This window comes from Spermophilus citellus, assembly GCF_964194105.1.
Source record: "Spermophilus citellus genome assembly, chromosome: 1".
Taxonomy (NCBI): domain Eukaryota; kingdom Metazoa; phylum Chordata; class Mammalia; order Rodentia; family Sciuridae; genus Spermophilus; species Spermophilus citellus.
Window position 1 is genome coordinate 229,287,569 of NC_138182.1, and position 17,794 is coordinate 229,305,362.

At 34.3% G+C, this 17,794-nt stretch overlaps 1 protein-coding gene across 1 annotated transcript in view; it reads right to left on the bottom strand.

The window, feature by feature from the left end:
• ANKRD31 (ankyrin repeat domain 31) overlaps positions 1-17,794 on the bottom strand; it is a gene marked incomplete at both ends in the record, with an annotated part of 205,417 nt that overhangs the window by 136,649 nt on the left and 50,974 nt on the right. The window contains 4 exons of the mRNA XM_081309099.1: positions 5,496-5,602; positions 6,145-6,425; positions 8,818-9,375; positions 11,438-11,481. Coding sequence (XP_081165225.1) covers positions 5,496-5,602; positions 6,145-6,425; positions 8,818-9,375; positions 11,438-11,481 — 990 coding nt within the window. The remainder of the gene's footprint in view (positions 1-5,495; positions 5,603-6,144; positions 6,426-8,817; positions 9,376-11,437; positions 11,482-17,794) is intronic.

A 17,794-nucleotide genomic window follows, 5' to 3' on the forward strand; every position in this document is an offset into this window, starting at 1 on the left:
AAATGGTGCTGGGAAAACTGGAAATCCATTTGCATCAAAATGAAACTGAATCCCTTTCTCTCGCCATGCACAAAAGTTAACTCAAAATGGATCAAGGAGCTCGATATTAAATCAGAGACATGGCGTCTGATAGAAGAAAAAGTCGGCTATGATCTACATACTGTGGGGTCAGGCCCCAAATTCCTCAATAGGACACCCATAGCGCAAGAGTTAACAACCAGAATCAACAAATGGGACTTACTCAAACTAAGAAGTTTTCTCTCAACAAAAGAAACAATAAGAGAGATAAACAGGGAGCCTACATCCTGGGAACAAATCTTTACCCCACACACTTCAGATAGAGCCCTAATATCCAGAGTATACAAAGAACTCAAAAAAATAGATAATAAGATAACAAATAACCCAATCAACAAATGGGCCAAGGACCTGAACAGACACTTCTCAGAGGAGGACATACAATCAATCAACAAGTATATGAAAAAATGCTCAACATCGCTAGCAGTCAGAGAAATGCAAATCAAAACCACCCTAAGATACCATCTCACTCCAGTAAGATTGGCAGCCATTAAGAAATCCAACAACAACAAGTGCTGGCGAGGATGCGGGGAAATGGGTACACTTGTTCATTGTTGGTGGGACTGCAAAATGGTGCAGCCAATTTGGAAAGCAGTATGGAGATTTCTTGGAAAGTTGGGAATGGAACCACCATTTGACCCAGCTATTCCCCTCCTCGGTCTATTCCCTAAAGACCTAACAAGAGCATGCTACAGGGACACTGCTATATCGATGTTCATAGCAGCACAATTCACGATAGCAAGATTGTGGAACCAACCTAGAAGCCCTTCAATAGATGAATGGATTAAAAAATGTGGCATTTATACACAATGGAGTATTACTCTGCAATAAGAAATGACAAAATCATAGAATTTGGAGGGAAATGGATGGCATTAGAGCAGATTATGCTAAGTGAAGCTAGCCAATCCTTAAAAAACAAATGTCAAATGTCTTCTTTGATATAAGGGGAGTAACCAAGGACAGGGTAGAGACGAAGAGCTGGAGAAGAAGAATAACATTAAACAGGGATGATAGGCGGGAGGGAAAGTGAGAGTTAAGGGAAATTGCATGGAACTGGAAGGTGAGCCTCAGGGTTATACACAATTACATATAAGAGGAAAGGAGGAGTAGGAGAAAAATTATATAAGTGGAAGAAACGATTTATAGTAGAGGGGATGGAGAGAGAGTAGGGGAGGGGAGGGGAGGGGAGGGGTGAGGGGACAGTGGAGAATGGGATAGACAGCAGAATACATCAGTCACTAGAAAGGCAATTTGTAAATCAATGGAAATGTAACTGATGTGACACAGCAATCTGTATACGGGGTAAAAATGGGAGTTCATAACCCACTTGAACCAATCTGTGAAATATGGTATAATAAGAACTATGTAATGTTTTGAACAACCAACAATAAAATAATTAAAAAAAAAAAAGATTATATGCTTTGTCTTTAAGGCCTGAAAAATCTATCTTCAAAGTGATCCAATCTGTTGGCAATGCTTTCCATTGAAGTTTTAATTTGGTTTACTGAATTCTTAATTTTGAGGATCCCATTTGGTTCTTTTTCAGAATCTTTTATTGAAGTGATCTTTCACTTACTGTGTTTTCTCTTTGATTTTACTTCTTACATCTTCTTTTAGCTCATAGAACATACCAACTATGAACTTTTAAAATTCTTTCTTTGACATTTTCTCTACTATAGTGTCGATGAAGTCTGTTGTTGAAGCATTATAAGCTGTTTACAATGATTTGTTCTCTTGCTTTTTCATATTGTTTATATCGGTATAGTTCTCACTTCTTTTAAGTGAAAGACTATTTTGTGAGCTTCTTTCTCTTAAGAGCCCTGGGTTGAGTGAATATCTAGATAATAAGATTTTAAGTCAATATGTAACCTCTGATAATCCCAATATCAGCACAGCTTTAAGAGATGTCACTGAGGGCTAGGGTTGTGGCTCAGTGGTAGAGCACTTGCCTAGCAGGTGTGAAATACTGAGTTTGATTCTCAGCACCACATAAAAAATAAGTAAAATAAAGTCATTATGTCTAAATACAACTAAAAATATTTTTTAAAATATGTCACTGAACCGTATTTACTATAATCACTTCACAGCCAAGCTTCTTTCTATTCAACCTTATAAGAAACAAAAATTTGTTGCAATTGTTCTTCATGGTTCCTCAAATTCAAGTATAAAACTATAATAAAGTTCTAGAATACATCAAAAATTAGTTATTAAATTTAGTAAACTCACTATAACCTTAAATGTGGACTAAAGTGGGGTCAGAAGAAAAAGCAAAAAGAAGAGAGAAAGACAAGAGAGAGAGAAGTTATAAAAGAATAATTACACCAAGATAGAAAGGAGAAATAGATTAATGATTAGTATTTGAGGTAGTATCCAATTATGCAAGAAGATGGGCAGGGGGTAAGAAGAACAAGTATAAACTACAGCTAGGAAAACAAAGTTAAGAAGATTGATTCTAATTAATGCTAAAAAACATTACATGAAAAATATTCAAACAGGTTGAAGGTACAATGTTGGCAATTGGATTAAAAATTAAAAAGTTATTTATAAATCAAGTTGACATTAGAGTTGTTTATAGTAGACCATATCAAGGCAAGGAAAATTTTTATTAAATTTTGGTTTGGATTTCATTAGGGTTTAGACATTTAGCAGATGTCCATCAGTCTTTGGCTGTGGATCTCTCCTAAGTTGCAGGGGCACAGGAGCCAATTCCCTAGTTGCTATGAACCTCCTACTAGCAACTTCTGGTTTATCAGCTCAAGGGCCTACAGGTGACCAGTTAGTGTTGTGAGTTGGCTGTTTCTATTGTGTACAGTAATACAAGATGCAGGCTTTGGAGTGTCCCTGTGATTGCTATGGGTCACTGTGTAGCTGCTCCCGTCTACCAGATTCTTTTCAAAGTAGTGAAAATCCCCATGCCTGTCTGTGAATTCAGGAACTCTGGCTATGGGTTTTCCATGGGTGTTCTGTGGTGCAGAAGTATTCCCCTGATCAAGCTGCTCTCTGAGGTACTATAGTGAAAGGTTTCTGGTGGCTCACCTGGACCATAGTCTCTACTGCCCCCGGTTGTGAATGGTGGGCATTGATTCCCTCTGTTTCCTAAGTCTGATGCAATGTCCTACAAGTATTCAAACAATGCCCTGTCACTTGCCAAGTGTGACCACAGGTCAGGTTGTGCACCAGTTAAGGCTGGGATCAACCCCTTCCTGCTGCATAGATTCTGGTAATTTTCCGCTGGGCAGTTTCCCTCTGGTATGGCCCTGCAATCCTGGGGAACAACCCTAGGTTTCCCAGGGTGCCCTTCCCCAATGTCAGTGGTCTGGATTTGGTGAATCTGCTTTCCTCTGTTCAGGGCCACAGCTGCTTCATTGCTGTCCCTGTCTGAATTGAGTGAGTGGACGCTGCACAGAGCTTTCTGCCCTTGCCTGGGTCCCAGAGGCTTAGCAGTGTTAGGTGCAATTTCTTGGTATAGTTCCCAGTAGCTCATTCTCCTTGTTCGCGATAAGGGAGTAAAAGAGGGGATTTCATTGATTTTGGGGTAGTAGTGGTCCTTCTAGAAGTTCTTTCCGGCCAGATTCTTAAGAGATCCCACTGCAAAGGGCTTCCCTTTGGTTTAATTTGCAGTTGTCTGGGCATGGGAAGATGTTGTGCTGATTTAAGGAGGTGACTGGTCTGCTGAAGGCTCCAGAGATGACTGCAGACCCCTAGCTCAATTTTCTTTTCATAAATTTGTTTAAGTTGTTTACTCTGTTTTAAGGATCCATCTGTTACACTTGTGTTTTTCCTTTTAAGTAGGTGAGCTTAAGAGATTTTTTGGCTCCCCCACCATTTTCTCTCTCTGTTGCCCCTCCCCCCTTCCTAACCCCAGGTTCAAGTTCAGGATTAGGGGACTCTGAGCTTGTTTTCTACTCTGGTAATCTATCTTCCAGTCTTCCCAGATCTTACACTTTGTAATACTGAGTCTTAGAACATTTATTTTGTCATCCACCTCTCAATTCTGCTTTTCCTTGACTACTTTCCTTCCATGTTGTAAAGAGATGGGTACTCACTATCTAGTTCACTTCCACCATCTTCCTGTCTCCTCTAATATGCTTTGATATTATATAGAACAGGGTCCTGCCACTCTACCTTCCCTTTGCTTTTTTCAGAATTTTCTTATCTAGTTTTTCATAATTACTTTTCCAGCTGAAATTTAGTATCATTTTATAACATTCCCATAGCTATGCTCCAGCTGTGTTAAAAAAAAAAAACACCTAAACAATAAAACAATGAACAAATAAACAAAAATCTATTTTTGATAGAGATCTCTTGTATTTATTAAGTAATTAAGAGAGAATTAAGTTTCTTGTAACATGTGATCTTTTTAGTCAAGAGCAAAGTTCTTCTTTCCATTTATTTGAGTCTTTTTATTTTAATGACCTCAGCAGAATTTGTAAGCTCTCTTCTTACAGGTATTTATCATATTTCTTAACACTGATATAAGCAGGTATTGTCTGTCTTTTGTAACAATTATAAATTGGATATTCTCTTGTATTTCTAGTTAATAATTATATAAAATATATTAATTTTATCTTCTTTGGTTTATTGAATTTTTATTTTGAATAATTTCAGGCTTATAGGAAAGTTATAAAAACAAACAAAGGGTTGGGGATATAGGTTAGTGGTAGAGCACCTGCCTAGTATGTATGCAAAGCCTTGGATTTAATCCTTAGTACTGAAAAAAGAAAAAAAAAAGAAGATCAAAGAATTCATTCATTGTCAACATTTTGCCACAACTTTAAACAGTCTACTTCCCTCTTCATTTATACATATACACACATAAAAAATAAAATGAGTACCTTTTATATACCATATCCTTTTACCATTAATATTTAAGTGTTTATTTTCTAAGAACAGGACATTCTTTTATATAACCCAGTATTATTATCAAATTCAGGAAATTTAACACTGATACAATCTGCAGTCCATATTCCAATTTTGCCAATTTTCCACTATTATATTTTAACCAATGTTTCTAGATTCTCTTATTATATTTGAGAGGTTTTCTCAGTTCAATCGTTTGGGTTATATAGGAACATAGATAAGAGATAAGAACAATAACAATCTGGCTTTGTTCTTTTCTCCACTACTCTTGGTATAATTTCTCACAGTCTTGTTAGGCTGGTCAAATACCGAAATCTGAAAAGACTTCTGTATTTACCCTCTCCAAAACAGAAATATAGAAAAAAATAACAGCCTATGAGCCAGAAGTTTACGATGAAATCCCAGTTATGTGTGATGCTGGAAAAACCTTACCATCTCTGAAGTTCAGTTTCCTCATCAATAAAATGAGAAAGTTGAGATAGATAATCTTTGAATCTTTTCTACCATAATTGTTCCTATGTGACTTAAAGAAATGGAGAAATATCCAAAATATGCCTTACCATTTTTTATTGAAAGTCGTTTATTTTTCCTGATCTGTTTACTCTTGAGTCTGGATGAATGGATACTCTTCCCTTTACCTTCAATCATTAAAACAGGATCTTGCATTCTTGAAAAATAAAGGTATTTTTTAAATTACCATAATTTTTCTACAGGCATTCATGAAAAATCACACCAAATTTTGACTACAATTTTAAAACTCAAAGATATTTTACTGAGCTGTTCTTAAGTAGCAAGGCAGTTTTAAATATACAGATGGCTCCTGAGTTAACTACAGATGATTCTGTGACAGACATGCCATATTGCCAGTCTTCATAGATTATAGTTCTCTTTGTGTTTCTCTCCTCTAGGTGTAGTCTCCTATAAATCTGAGTACGCTGAGTCTCCTATATATCACTTCCCAAATCAGGATACCAGTATCCACTCTATTTCCCCTTTAGGGAAAAAAAGGCAGGTGTTTTCAAGAAATAAGGATTTGCTTAATGGAATGGCACTGATCAAAAACCGCAAAATAAAAAAAGCAGCAACATAAAAAATAATAAAGCTCTTTACTTAGGGGTAACTTTACACTGACCCTAACATTCTCAAGCATGTAATTATTTATTAGGTTCATAACATAACTGGGAACAAAGATTCAATTTAATAGCATACCTGAAATTGTTAGTTGAAGATTTATTATTTATTTGATCCTCACAGCTAGGTATTTTGGGTACAATCTCTTCTGTAATCTTACATATGTCATTTGTACTGTTTGCATCTCGGCTTACTTTCAGTTTTTCTAGTCTAGATGATCTTCTTAATACACATGGAGTTTCCTGGTCAGAGGCATTTTCCATAGAATTTGAATTCCCTTTATTATTTAGTGGCTCACAAGAGGGGACATTTTGATGAGGCAAAGTTGGTAAATCAAATGAACTTAGGTCTTCGACAGTCTGTAAAGATGTAATACATCCATAAATAATTATAATACTGAAAAATATTAACATTAGGAAAAATTAAGTTTGATCTTGTTCTTGGATATAATTTATATGCCTCTTAAAAGATGAAAGTGCAAGAATTCACAGGCATGTCAACTAAATTATTTTAATAATAATTAATGTAATAAAAGATAATATAAATTTAAAAACTTAAGATAAGAAGAACATAATTTAGTAAAAATGATTTATTCAATACTCATCTGTAAAATTTAAGGGAAAAACCTAAGACTATTCTTGGTGCTTCAGTTTTATAGGAAGTAATAAAAATGACAAAACCCATAAAAACATTAGAAATGCCATACTAGAGTTGGACATGATGTTACACACCTGTAATTCCAGTGGTTTGGGAGGCTGAGGCAGAGGATCACAGGTTCAAAGCCAGCAATTTAGCAAGGCTCTAAGTAACTCAGCGAGAGAAACCCTGTCTCAAAAAGTAAAAATGGCTGAGGATGTGGGTCAATGGTTAAGTGCTCTTGGGTTCAGTATCTTATACAAAAGGAAAAGAAAAAAAAAAGCCATTCTAGGCCAGATCAGTGGTCTACTTAGCCTAGTATTTTGTTATTTAGCAGCAACAATAAGGGACATTAAAACTTGTGGGACAAGATAGTATATAACCTTATTTACACTGATTTTAAAAAGGTCACAGTATAACCTGAATTGCTCTAGTTTTCCTTAATAATCCATTATAAATTTAATTTCCATGAAGATCTTTATTTTACACATATCATCTAAACCTTTAGCTTATTTATATATCCAGTTTGTAAAGGTTCAAGATAAAAATTTCCATATTTTTATCACACCTGAATTAGAGTATTTAACTTGATCTGTTCTGTTCTAAGCACATCTCTTTTCTACTTTTAAAAGTTTTTTTCTTTTATTTTGAAGACTTGCCAAGTTTGTGCTCCCTTTATGAGTACCTATCATAATTTCCCATACATTTTACTCATATTCCTTCTTTTCAGATTAGAGCACTACAATGTTTAATTTTTATCCCCTATCTCCATAATCAGTGTTTGTCCTTGTCTCTGTCTCTCTCTTAGTCCTATTATATCTGTTTTGGGATATGATAATCAGAACCCCATGTAGTATTATTCTAGGCATATATGCTGCAACATGAGCTCAGCATTGTTATCTAAATCTTACCAAGGATATTCACAGGAGCATTTTGGTAATAGTTAAAAGACAAAGAGAATCCAAATGACCACCATTAATGAATTGTTTAAATAAATTACAATATACTCATATATTGTAAGACCATTTAGCAAGTTAAAATATTTAAGTAGTATTATATTTCCTGACACTGGAAAAAATAACCAAGATGTATTATTAAATTTCAAAAATAAGTTGTAAAGCATTCTGTATAAAATCCCATGTGAGTAAAATAAACTTAAATAAACTATAATAGCAATAATTAGACATAGATGTACCAAACTGCTAAGAGTGAAAACTCGTAGTGGTGCATGCCTGCAATCCTATTAGTTCAGGAGGCTAAGGCAGGAGGATTGCCAAGTTCAAAGCCAGCCTCAGCAATTTAGTGAGACCCTAAGCAACTCAAAATAAAAAAGGGGCGGGGGAGGCTGAGGATGTGGCTCAGTGGTTAAGCAACCCCCTGGGTTCAATCCCTGGTACGAAAATTTTAAAAAAGAGTGAAAACTCTAGAGTGGAACTGAGGCAAAGGAGCACTTTTTGTTTCTATATTATTATTTAATGCTGTAATGTTTGATTTCTTTTACAAATGAAGATTCAAATTGCCAACATGAAAAAGAAACTTGGAACATAGTAGGCCATTGTAGGGCCTCTACATATAACATTGCTGGAATTCTGGCAGTATTCTCAGACACAGAAGGCAAAGTTTTGCTAAAACTGGGCATTTTTCCCCCTCACCTGGCAGCCCAACTACATACATTCTATAAATTAATGTGAGGTATCTTGTCTCTACTCTGAATCCAGGTAAACATAATGATTTTCTGAGCTAACAGAGAAATTTCTGGTAAAGAACCTTTCTTTCCTATATACACAAGAAAATTAATGATAAGCCTTCTCAGGTCTATTGGGGAAAAATCTATTTTAGCTTCCTAACCCCTTGAAAACTGTATGCAAGAACTTTTAAAAAGATCACTATATGCCTCGAAATTAGAAAATATCTTCTAAGATGTTGATATTTGGGTAGAAGATTTGAATTTAATACAATGTAGATTTACTTGTTAAATGTCAACAATAAAAAAAGGCAAAATCATCAACTCATACTTGCACCTACTTGTTCCACTGCTAGACCACTGTCCCGCAGCCCAGCTAAGTTGGAACTTTGCTCTAATGATAGAGTAGAATGAAGAGATTCAAAATTCACCTCTGCTATTTGTGTACAATCTTCATCAGTTTGGGACATAACAGGCTCTACTTCTAAACATCCATTTTCATCACTAAGATTGCTGCCTTCCTCTGTTCTGTGACAGATGGGTCCCAGATTGGTTTCTGACAATGTGTTCAGGGCTGCCAATAACTCTGCAGGTAATGTATCATCCTTTGTGTTCTCTAGCAAATCTCTGCTATAAGCTGATGAAGCATTCAAAGGTATTTCTACGGAACTTGGAGAGTTAATCAATTCTCCGGGATCAAAATCATTCATTATTTCTAACAGTCTTTCCTCCTGGGTGCTGTCTGGTGATGTTAGCAACCTTTCTAATGCAGACACAAAAGTTTCAAGGGAGCTTTCTTCATCCTTGGTTTCTTTAGAAGTCATAGTCATTGAAACGTCCTCCCCAGGTTCAGAAAATGCATGTGGTACTGCTAAGATCTTCTCTTGCTTTGTTAATGATTTCTCCTTTACAGCAAGCATACCAGATACTGTAAAAGCAGTACCTGCAAGAAGGCTAATTTCAGGGGAATCTCTGTTTTCACTTAGTTCCTGTATATTCCAAAAAGAAATTCCATCATTACAGCATATACAAGAAAACATTTGAAATTTAAAATTTATAGTTTTGTAATTTATTTTGTTTGTAAGTTACCCTCAAAAAGTGGTTTTATCAACTGTCCTCCTCATCCTTAGGTAAAAAGAATATTCCTTACTATTTTCTTATACCAAATTACTAAAGACTGAATACATAATTAATCACTTAATAATGGACCCAGTGTAACTTTGGCTGGACCATAGTTACAGATGGAAAATGATTAATTTAATTAAGTTTAAGTTATCTGTGCTAATAGAAGACACAGATGCAACAGTTAAAGTAACAGGTCATCTCAAAACTTCATAGCAGTTAATTACAAAATTATTTCTTGCCAAAGCTTGTATTTAGTTTTATAAAAATTATTAACTAGGGATAAAATTATGTCATTCACCTTATTTTTAGTCCCTATCTTTGTATTAATATACAATTAAGAAGTGAAAAGACTGAAGGACAGGAAATCCGAGGGGAAAATAGGAGAATTGAGGGTGCAATCTGTGAAAGTATTACAAGCCCTGGTTATAAATTAATGGATCTGGGTTGTGATATTTTAAAGAAAATACACAACACTTACATTTCAAGTAATCATTACTTTTCCAAGATATTACCTTAATAAATATATTGCGCCTATTCTCACAATGTTTATAATGTTCAAAATATTATTATAATCTCTCCTGAAAAAACTGATTTCAAAATCAGTTGATAAGTCATTCAAGAATATAACATACTTTAAAGGTATTGAATTTTTTTCCAGCAACAAAAAACTAGTAATTTGCTTGACCTTAAATAACAGAATGGGTTTCAATGACTTTAGCTGTTTCCAAAAATCAAATCTACCACCTCTTTCACAGAATGCACTATTATTTTTTTAGCCTTCTAATATTTATAACATGTTTATAAATTTAAAAAATTATAAATAAAAAAATTTTGTTCTTCCACTGATCTTTTTCTATCTGGCACCATTTATCTTCTATGAATACAGCATACAGAGATTAAGAAGATATATTTATTTATTAGTAATACTAACTACAATTTGCTGGGAAAGCTAAAGAAATTTAAAAATGAATCAAGAACTAGATCCTACCCATTCTTTAAGCGGTATCTTATTAAGGCCTCCCTCCTATTTGAAGTTCTTATGTCTACTAAATATAAGGCACTAGGTATAACAAACAATCCCACAGAGTCTAGTATCTTGCAAGAAAAAGTCATCAGGGAGGCAGAGGCCATGTAGAATTTTATAATTGTTTGAAAAATACTTGACAAAACAAAATTAAATCAGCTGCTTTACTACAGAACTTTTCAGAGCATATGCACTGTAAATATCTGGGGAAACTTTAGGACACTGTGTTCTTCATAGTTTTGTCCAAAAAGAATCTTTCTTTTTCCTCAGAAGATCTATTAATGTCAGAGGGCAAGTAATTAGGAAATACTGACTACAGACAGTGAAAAATAAACACTAAAGAGAGAGTAATTACTTTGGTCAAGATTACCAGAGTCATCTGAAACAGATCCACAGAGGATAAAGGTCTTGAGCCAGTAATCAAAGATTTGTAAGGGAGTGAAGGAAGGGAGGAACACATATTTATTCAGCACTAATTAGGTGCCATATGTTATAAACTTATTGCTTTCAGTCCTTACAATAACTCTGAGAAACAGATATTGTCTATATTTTACAGATATAAATAACATAGCTGACTTCAGAACCTAGTTCTGATTCCAAAATTTATGCTCTTTCTCCTGTCTTCTGGCTCCTGACTTGAGAAAAAACTTGTTGGCAAGAATTGTATAAAATACACCTGAGATGAATTAAGAAATTTATCAAGAAAACACTATTTTATTACAGATAAGGAAGAATAAATACTAGAAGAGGTTTTTGAACAAGAATGAATTTCTACCTGTTGAAATGGTTTGGTCATATTACTGCCTTAGCAGAGGGTCTAAATTAGCTTAATAATTTAATCAACATAATTTTAAAAAATCTAAGTCCATGATCTACATAGCTAATCTGTTATACAAACCAACCTCTTCTAGGTGTGACAGAACTTCAGTATTTTCAGCTTCAGGCTCTGGAAGAGAACATATGCTTTAATTCCAGTTTTATTAAAATACTAAATCTATACCCTCTCATTCAGCATTTTAAAAATCACATAACTTGAACTCCCTCAATTAAAGTGACATTATCAAATATTTTATAAATATCTTATTATTATAAAATTATTTTCATTTTGGAAATGAAATTATAAAATTATTCCATTTCTGAAAAAATATTTTAAACAGGGCCAAATAGAACTACAATCATTCAGAATTAGTTTGCTAAAACCCAACCCAATTCTCTATTTTAGCTGAACTATTGTAAGTATTTCTAAATACATAAGGAAAAATAGTTATCTACTTTCTAAGTATTATTATCTCCTCCATTATAAGTCACAGAATTTAAATGAATTCATGCTATGTGGAGTTAGGCATGAACATTTCCTATAAGGCCAAAAGGAATCAAGAGCTCATTCTAAAGATTCAGAGGATGGTGCCTTGCCTCTGTGACTTCAGCTGTACTCCGTGTGCTCACCAGGACCCCTCTGAGCTCAGCTGGCTGACAGCAGTTCATATCAAGTTAATTTAAGAAGGATAAGGAAAAAAAATTATTTCTCCTAACACCACACTCCCTTTGCCTTGTATCTTCATTATTAAGACTCAAGGATTCTAATATACTTGGGTGGTATTTAGGACTCACTGACATTTCAAGCATTTTTTGTTTTATTTTGTTTTATGTGATTCTATACTTATTGTATGTAAATAAGTTATAAGATACACCAAAAAATAGGCTGTATGAAGCTGGACTTGGTGGTGCACACCTATAATCCCAGCTACTTGAGGCAGGAGGACTGTGAGTTCAAAGCCAATCTCAGAGAACGTTGAGGCACTAAGTAACTCAGTGAGACCTTGTCTCTAAATAAAATACAAAATAGAGCTGGTGATGTGGCTCAGTGGGCAAGTGCCCCTGAGTTCAATCCCCAGTACAAAAAAAAAAGGCTGTATGTGTAGTATCATCCTATCTTTTGTAAATGAATTATATTTTAAATGTATTGGTTCTTTTTAGTTATGATGGCAGAATCCATTCTGATATAATTATACAAGCATGGAATATATTTTAGTTAGGATCTCATTCTTATGGATGTACATGATGGTGGGAATCATTGTGTTTCACAGAAAAAGAAATATGAATGGTCATCAAATAAATGAAAATATGTTCAACATCTCTAGCAATAAACAGAAATACAAATTAAAACTCCAGTCAGAAAGGCAGTATACAAGAATACAAGTAACAATAAATGTTGGCGAGGATGTGGGGAAAAAGGTACACTCTTACATTACTGGTAGGACTGAAAACTGATGCAACCACTCTGCAAAGCAGTATGGAAATTACTCAGAAAAACTGTCACAGAACCACCATTTGACCCAGTTATCCCTCTCCTTAGTATATAGCCAAAGGATTTAAAATTAATCATGTTTGAGTCATTCTTTCAGTTTCTTTTTACTAGGCAATATCTACATAGCTACTGTAAGAGCAAGTTTTATCTGTTGAACCTTAGAATATATCCTCTCAAGCAAGACAGGTTTTTCAGCTTACATTACTCATTGTGCATCAAGGAAGTCCTAACATAGAATGCTGTTTTAGGACAAAGTGCTGTTAGAATGTTGGCAAGCGCAATTTCCTTGCTCCTTCGACAAAGAGTTATTCCCCTTGTTGTTGTAGGGTCAGGCTACATGCCAGTTTCTGGTTTTGGTGTCTTGACTTCTGTAAGATGATATGTTTTTATTACCCCTAGCCTATCATGACTGTTATATGTAAATTGGTACATACCGGATATAAAAGCTATTTTGCTGTGTGATAAAGCAGACACTGTTCTCTGAAACCATATCCCAAGGGGTTTCTCTGTACCCTCAAGCTCCTCACAGTTGATGTTGGAGGGTCAAACCCCCCAGTACATACTAAAAACAAAAAAAAAAGGTTTTTACTTTTAATAATGAAAATCAGGGCTGGGGATGTGGCTCAAGAGGTAGTGCGCTCGTCTGGCATGCGTGCGGCCCGGGTTCGATCCTCAGCACCACATACCAACAAAGATGTTGTGTCCGCCGAGAACTAAAAAATAAATATTAAAAAAAATTCTCTAAAAAAAATAATGAAAATCAACTAGGATTTTCAAAATCATGGCATTCCACTTCCTCATAGATAATGAATAAAGTGAATAAAATAATAAGAATAATTTTTCTAACTTTGAAATCCTTTATGCTCATGTTTCACTATCCATATCTTAAGTTATTTGAAATTTTATATCTCTAGTTGCTTAAAATTTTAATATCAATGAAAACATATTTTTTCCGTGTTCCCTCTACTCCTCCATCCCCCTGGTTAAAAGAAACATTTGAGGAAAATTGGCAATTATCTTTGCAGAAAAGATTATATTTTGTTTGTTGGTTGGTTGGTTTGAATAAACTCTCAGGTCCTTGAGCAGGATTCAAAAACAGAAAAAAGGATTTCACCCACTTTCTCCTTTGAATTATAAAGAATCTTCAAAGAAATCTTTTCCTATACTGTCTTTGATGTCACCATCAAAATGATCTTTTTTAACTAGACATGGTGGTGTATGCCTATAATCAAAACTACTCAGAAAGCTAAGGCAAGAGAATCATAAATTGGAGGCCAGCCTCAGCAAATTAGAGACACTGTGTCTCAAAATAAAACTTTAAAAAGGGCTGGGAATATAAATATAGTTCAGTGGCTAAGTATCTGCCTAGCATGTGAGGGGCCCTGGGTTGATCTGCAGCACTGAACAGGAAAAAAAATATTTCTCTTATGTTAACATTTACTATTTCAAAAATATGATAAATTAATAAAATATTTTACAGAAATTTCATTACTATATTAAAAATAAACATTTAGAAGGAATTCTCATATTTTCTATACTGTTTCCATCAAGGTTTTTTTCATTTAAAAAATTTTCATTAGAGCATTATAGTTATAGTTATACACAGTAGTAGGGTTCATCTCAACAAATTTGTACATTGATGGAATTCAATTTCAGTTCATGTCCTCTCCCTTTCCTTTCTTTCTTCCCTTTCCCATTCTCTTTCCTCTAATCTACTGATCTTCTCCACCAAGATTTAAAAAAAATTTTAAATTAGATTTCAGTAAAATCTGATGCTAAAATATTCTCAGTGGGTACTAATTGGCCTTAGCCACCCCTGACCCAGAAGTTTGTTTGTTGAGTTGGTGGATAAACAAATAAATGAGTTAGGTAAGTAGATAGACACATAGACAGATCATTCACAAGAAGACCTGAAGTACAGACCCTAAAAAAATCAATCATTTAACCATACGGTCCTGCACCCATCATTCCACATGTAGGTCTCAGAGGCCAGATGTGCAACATGGCACTATTTAGGAGGGTTATATGACACAGACCAGGAATATCTAGGTCAAAGTCAACAAGGCATGTATTCTACTTCCTGGGGAATGGAAGACTAGCATTTCCCAGGGCTTATCTCAAACTACACCATAGACTATAACTTTCAGAAATGAGTCGTTTTTTAAAAAAAATATTTATTTTTTAGATGTATTGCAACACAATTCCTTTATTTTATTTAGTTTTATGTGATGCTGAGAATGGAACCCAGGGCCTGGCACATGCTAGGCGAGTGCTCTACCACTGAGCCACAACCTCAGCCCAGAAATGAGTCATTTTTTATACTGAATTCCCTCCTCTATAAAGGGGGAAAATTTATTTGTTTATAGACACAGCAAGGAATAGAGGCTGAATAAGATAGTCCTTTTGGTGTTAAAGCTCCAGTAGTGATTTCATTTTTATTATTTTTTCGAGGCATATGAACAAAGAACAAAATATCAAAGACCTTGGTGAAAAGCCTCAGGGCTTTGTATCAAAGTTAACTTTATATTCTAGAATATAATTACAACTGGTGGCATTTGTTTCACTATTTGAAGAGACTGACTCAAGAAATATAATAAAGTGCTGAGGAAAGGGGATTCAAGTCAGTTTCAAATGTGACAAAGGATTTTAGGTCACTGAAGACCATCAATCTTGCCAGGAGAAGTAACAATACATAGAAGAAGCACCAGAAAAAAGACAGATAGATATCTTCGTTGCTTAATACTAAATTCAGAAAACATTCTATAACTTCAGGATTCTTAGTTACAGGAATTCTCCTTTTTAACTTAAAATTTATTTTAAAAAAATTCTTCTGGAATTCTTATCTATCCTTATCCCTTGATAAACAAAATATAATAGTATGTATAAGAAATGATTCTAAAATACCAAAAGCAATAAAAACAGCCAGAGAAGTTTCAATTTATGCAAAAATTTTAACTTACATATAGATTTTAACTTATATACAAGCATTATAATGTTAATGCTATTATATTTACTTAAGATAGTCTGCTTATTTTGATTATTCCATAATTTGCTCAGAACTACCCTTTAAACTGAGAGAGAAAAAGAATAGGACTATATTAGAACACGATCAGGTATAAAAGCTAATAAGTTAACCGTTTACTTGCACAAGATTTAATCTGTGATGATACTATAAAATTATTTTCATGTTCTGAATACTCTGAAAGGAGTGAAAGCAAGAGAGAGTAGCAATGAGGTGCCAGAAGGGAAAGAAACTACCAATTCTATGGGTTTCTAATAAACACAGCTTCAGGGCAGAAACAAACACTATGGTGCACAAAGTACTTTTAAGAAATAGTAAGACTTGTCACTCAGAAGATCAATGAGGGTTTTGAGGACACTGCACAGATGCCAATAGCATCACAGGAATTAATGGCTCTCAGAAGGCCAAAACTGGCAGGAAAAAATGGACATAGTGGAAACTTGTTTTCTATAAATACTGGAATTAGGTATAGAAAAAATGTGAATCAATCTTTGTGTAACTATGGCTGACACCTGTTATCCTGGCCAAAAACCAAGGAAGAAAAGGGAAAGCCCATGGCATGACAGCATCCATGACACCTCTGTCCACGTTGTACAAGACAACCTTACAAAAAGGACCTCAATCTCTAAAATGGTAACTTTACAGCTTTATAAACATGATTCTTTTGGTTTATCCATCAAACACAACTTATAAAAGGATTTATACAGGTTTTCACCAAATTTGAAGGGTATGTTTGCCATAATTTGAATTATAATACTGAGCTATCAGATATTGATCTTAAAAATTACTTTGACTTAAAAACCTTAAAGTTCTTATTTATTTGGAGAGAAGCATCAATTATAATTTGTTCTTATATTTATTTAATGGTCGATTTATTAAACTTCAGTCTCTAAGACACAAAAACATGAAAATTACTGTTTCTTTAATATTTAGACATTGATTATAAACTTTTAATTCTCTTAAGTTACAAATTTAACAGGATTAATCTTTTCACAACTGCAGACTTAATGTAAAAGGCAAAGTACAAGTACAATGGTTATGAAATTTATTATTATTATTAAACTAATTCTAAAATAACAGTACACTTTTTTGATTCATTCTTATTTCTATTCTTAGGCCTGTAACTTAATATTAAAGTAATAGTTATTTTGAACTTTTTCACTAAAAGTACACCGAAAGTAAAGAAGAAAACTCCTGCCTCTTCCAAAACTGAAGCCAAAGCAAAAACAAAGTCCAAAAGGTAATGCTGAAAGGCATCCACAGACAAAAACAAAAAGATCCAAGTGTTACCCATGTTCTGGTAGCACAAGACACTGCAGCTCCAGAGGAAGCCCAAATATCTTCAAAATAGCACCCTCAGAGGAAACAAGCTTGACCACTATGCCATCATCAAGTTCCCCCTAACTACTGAGTCTGCCTTGAAGAAGACAGAGAACACCACGACACTATTCTAGATGTCAAGACCAACAAGCACCAGATCAAACAGCTATGAAGAAGCTCTAGGACATTGTTGTGGCCAAGGTCAATACCCTGGTCAGACCTAATGAAGAGAAGAAGGCATATGTTCCACTTGTTCCTGATTATGATACTTCAGATGTTGTCAACAAAATTAAGACTATCTAAATTGAGTCTAGCTGGCTAATTCCAAATATATACTTTTTAATAAAAATTAAAAATAATTAAGTTATTAATTACCTTCCCAGGGTTACAAAAATTGCATCAAATAGAAACCAAATAATTTTTTGGATCAATTGAGGTGTCAGGATCTGGGTCATTGATACCTCATTTTTAAAAAATATTTTTTATTTGTTGTTTTAGATATACATGACAGGACAGTGTACTTTGACATACTATACATATATGGAGTATAAATTATTTTATTTAGGATCCCATTCTTGTGGTTGTACATGATATGAAGTTTCACTGGTT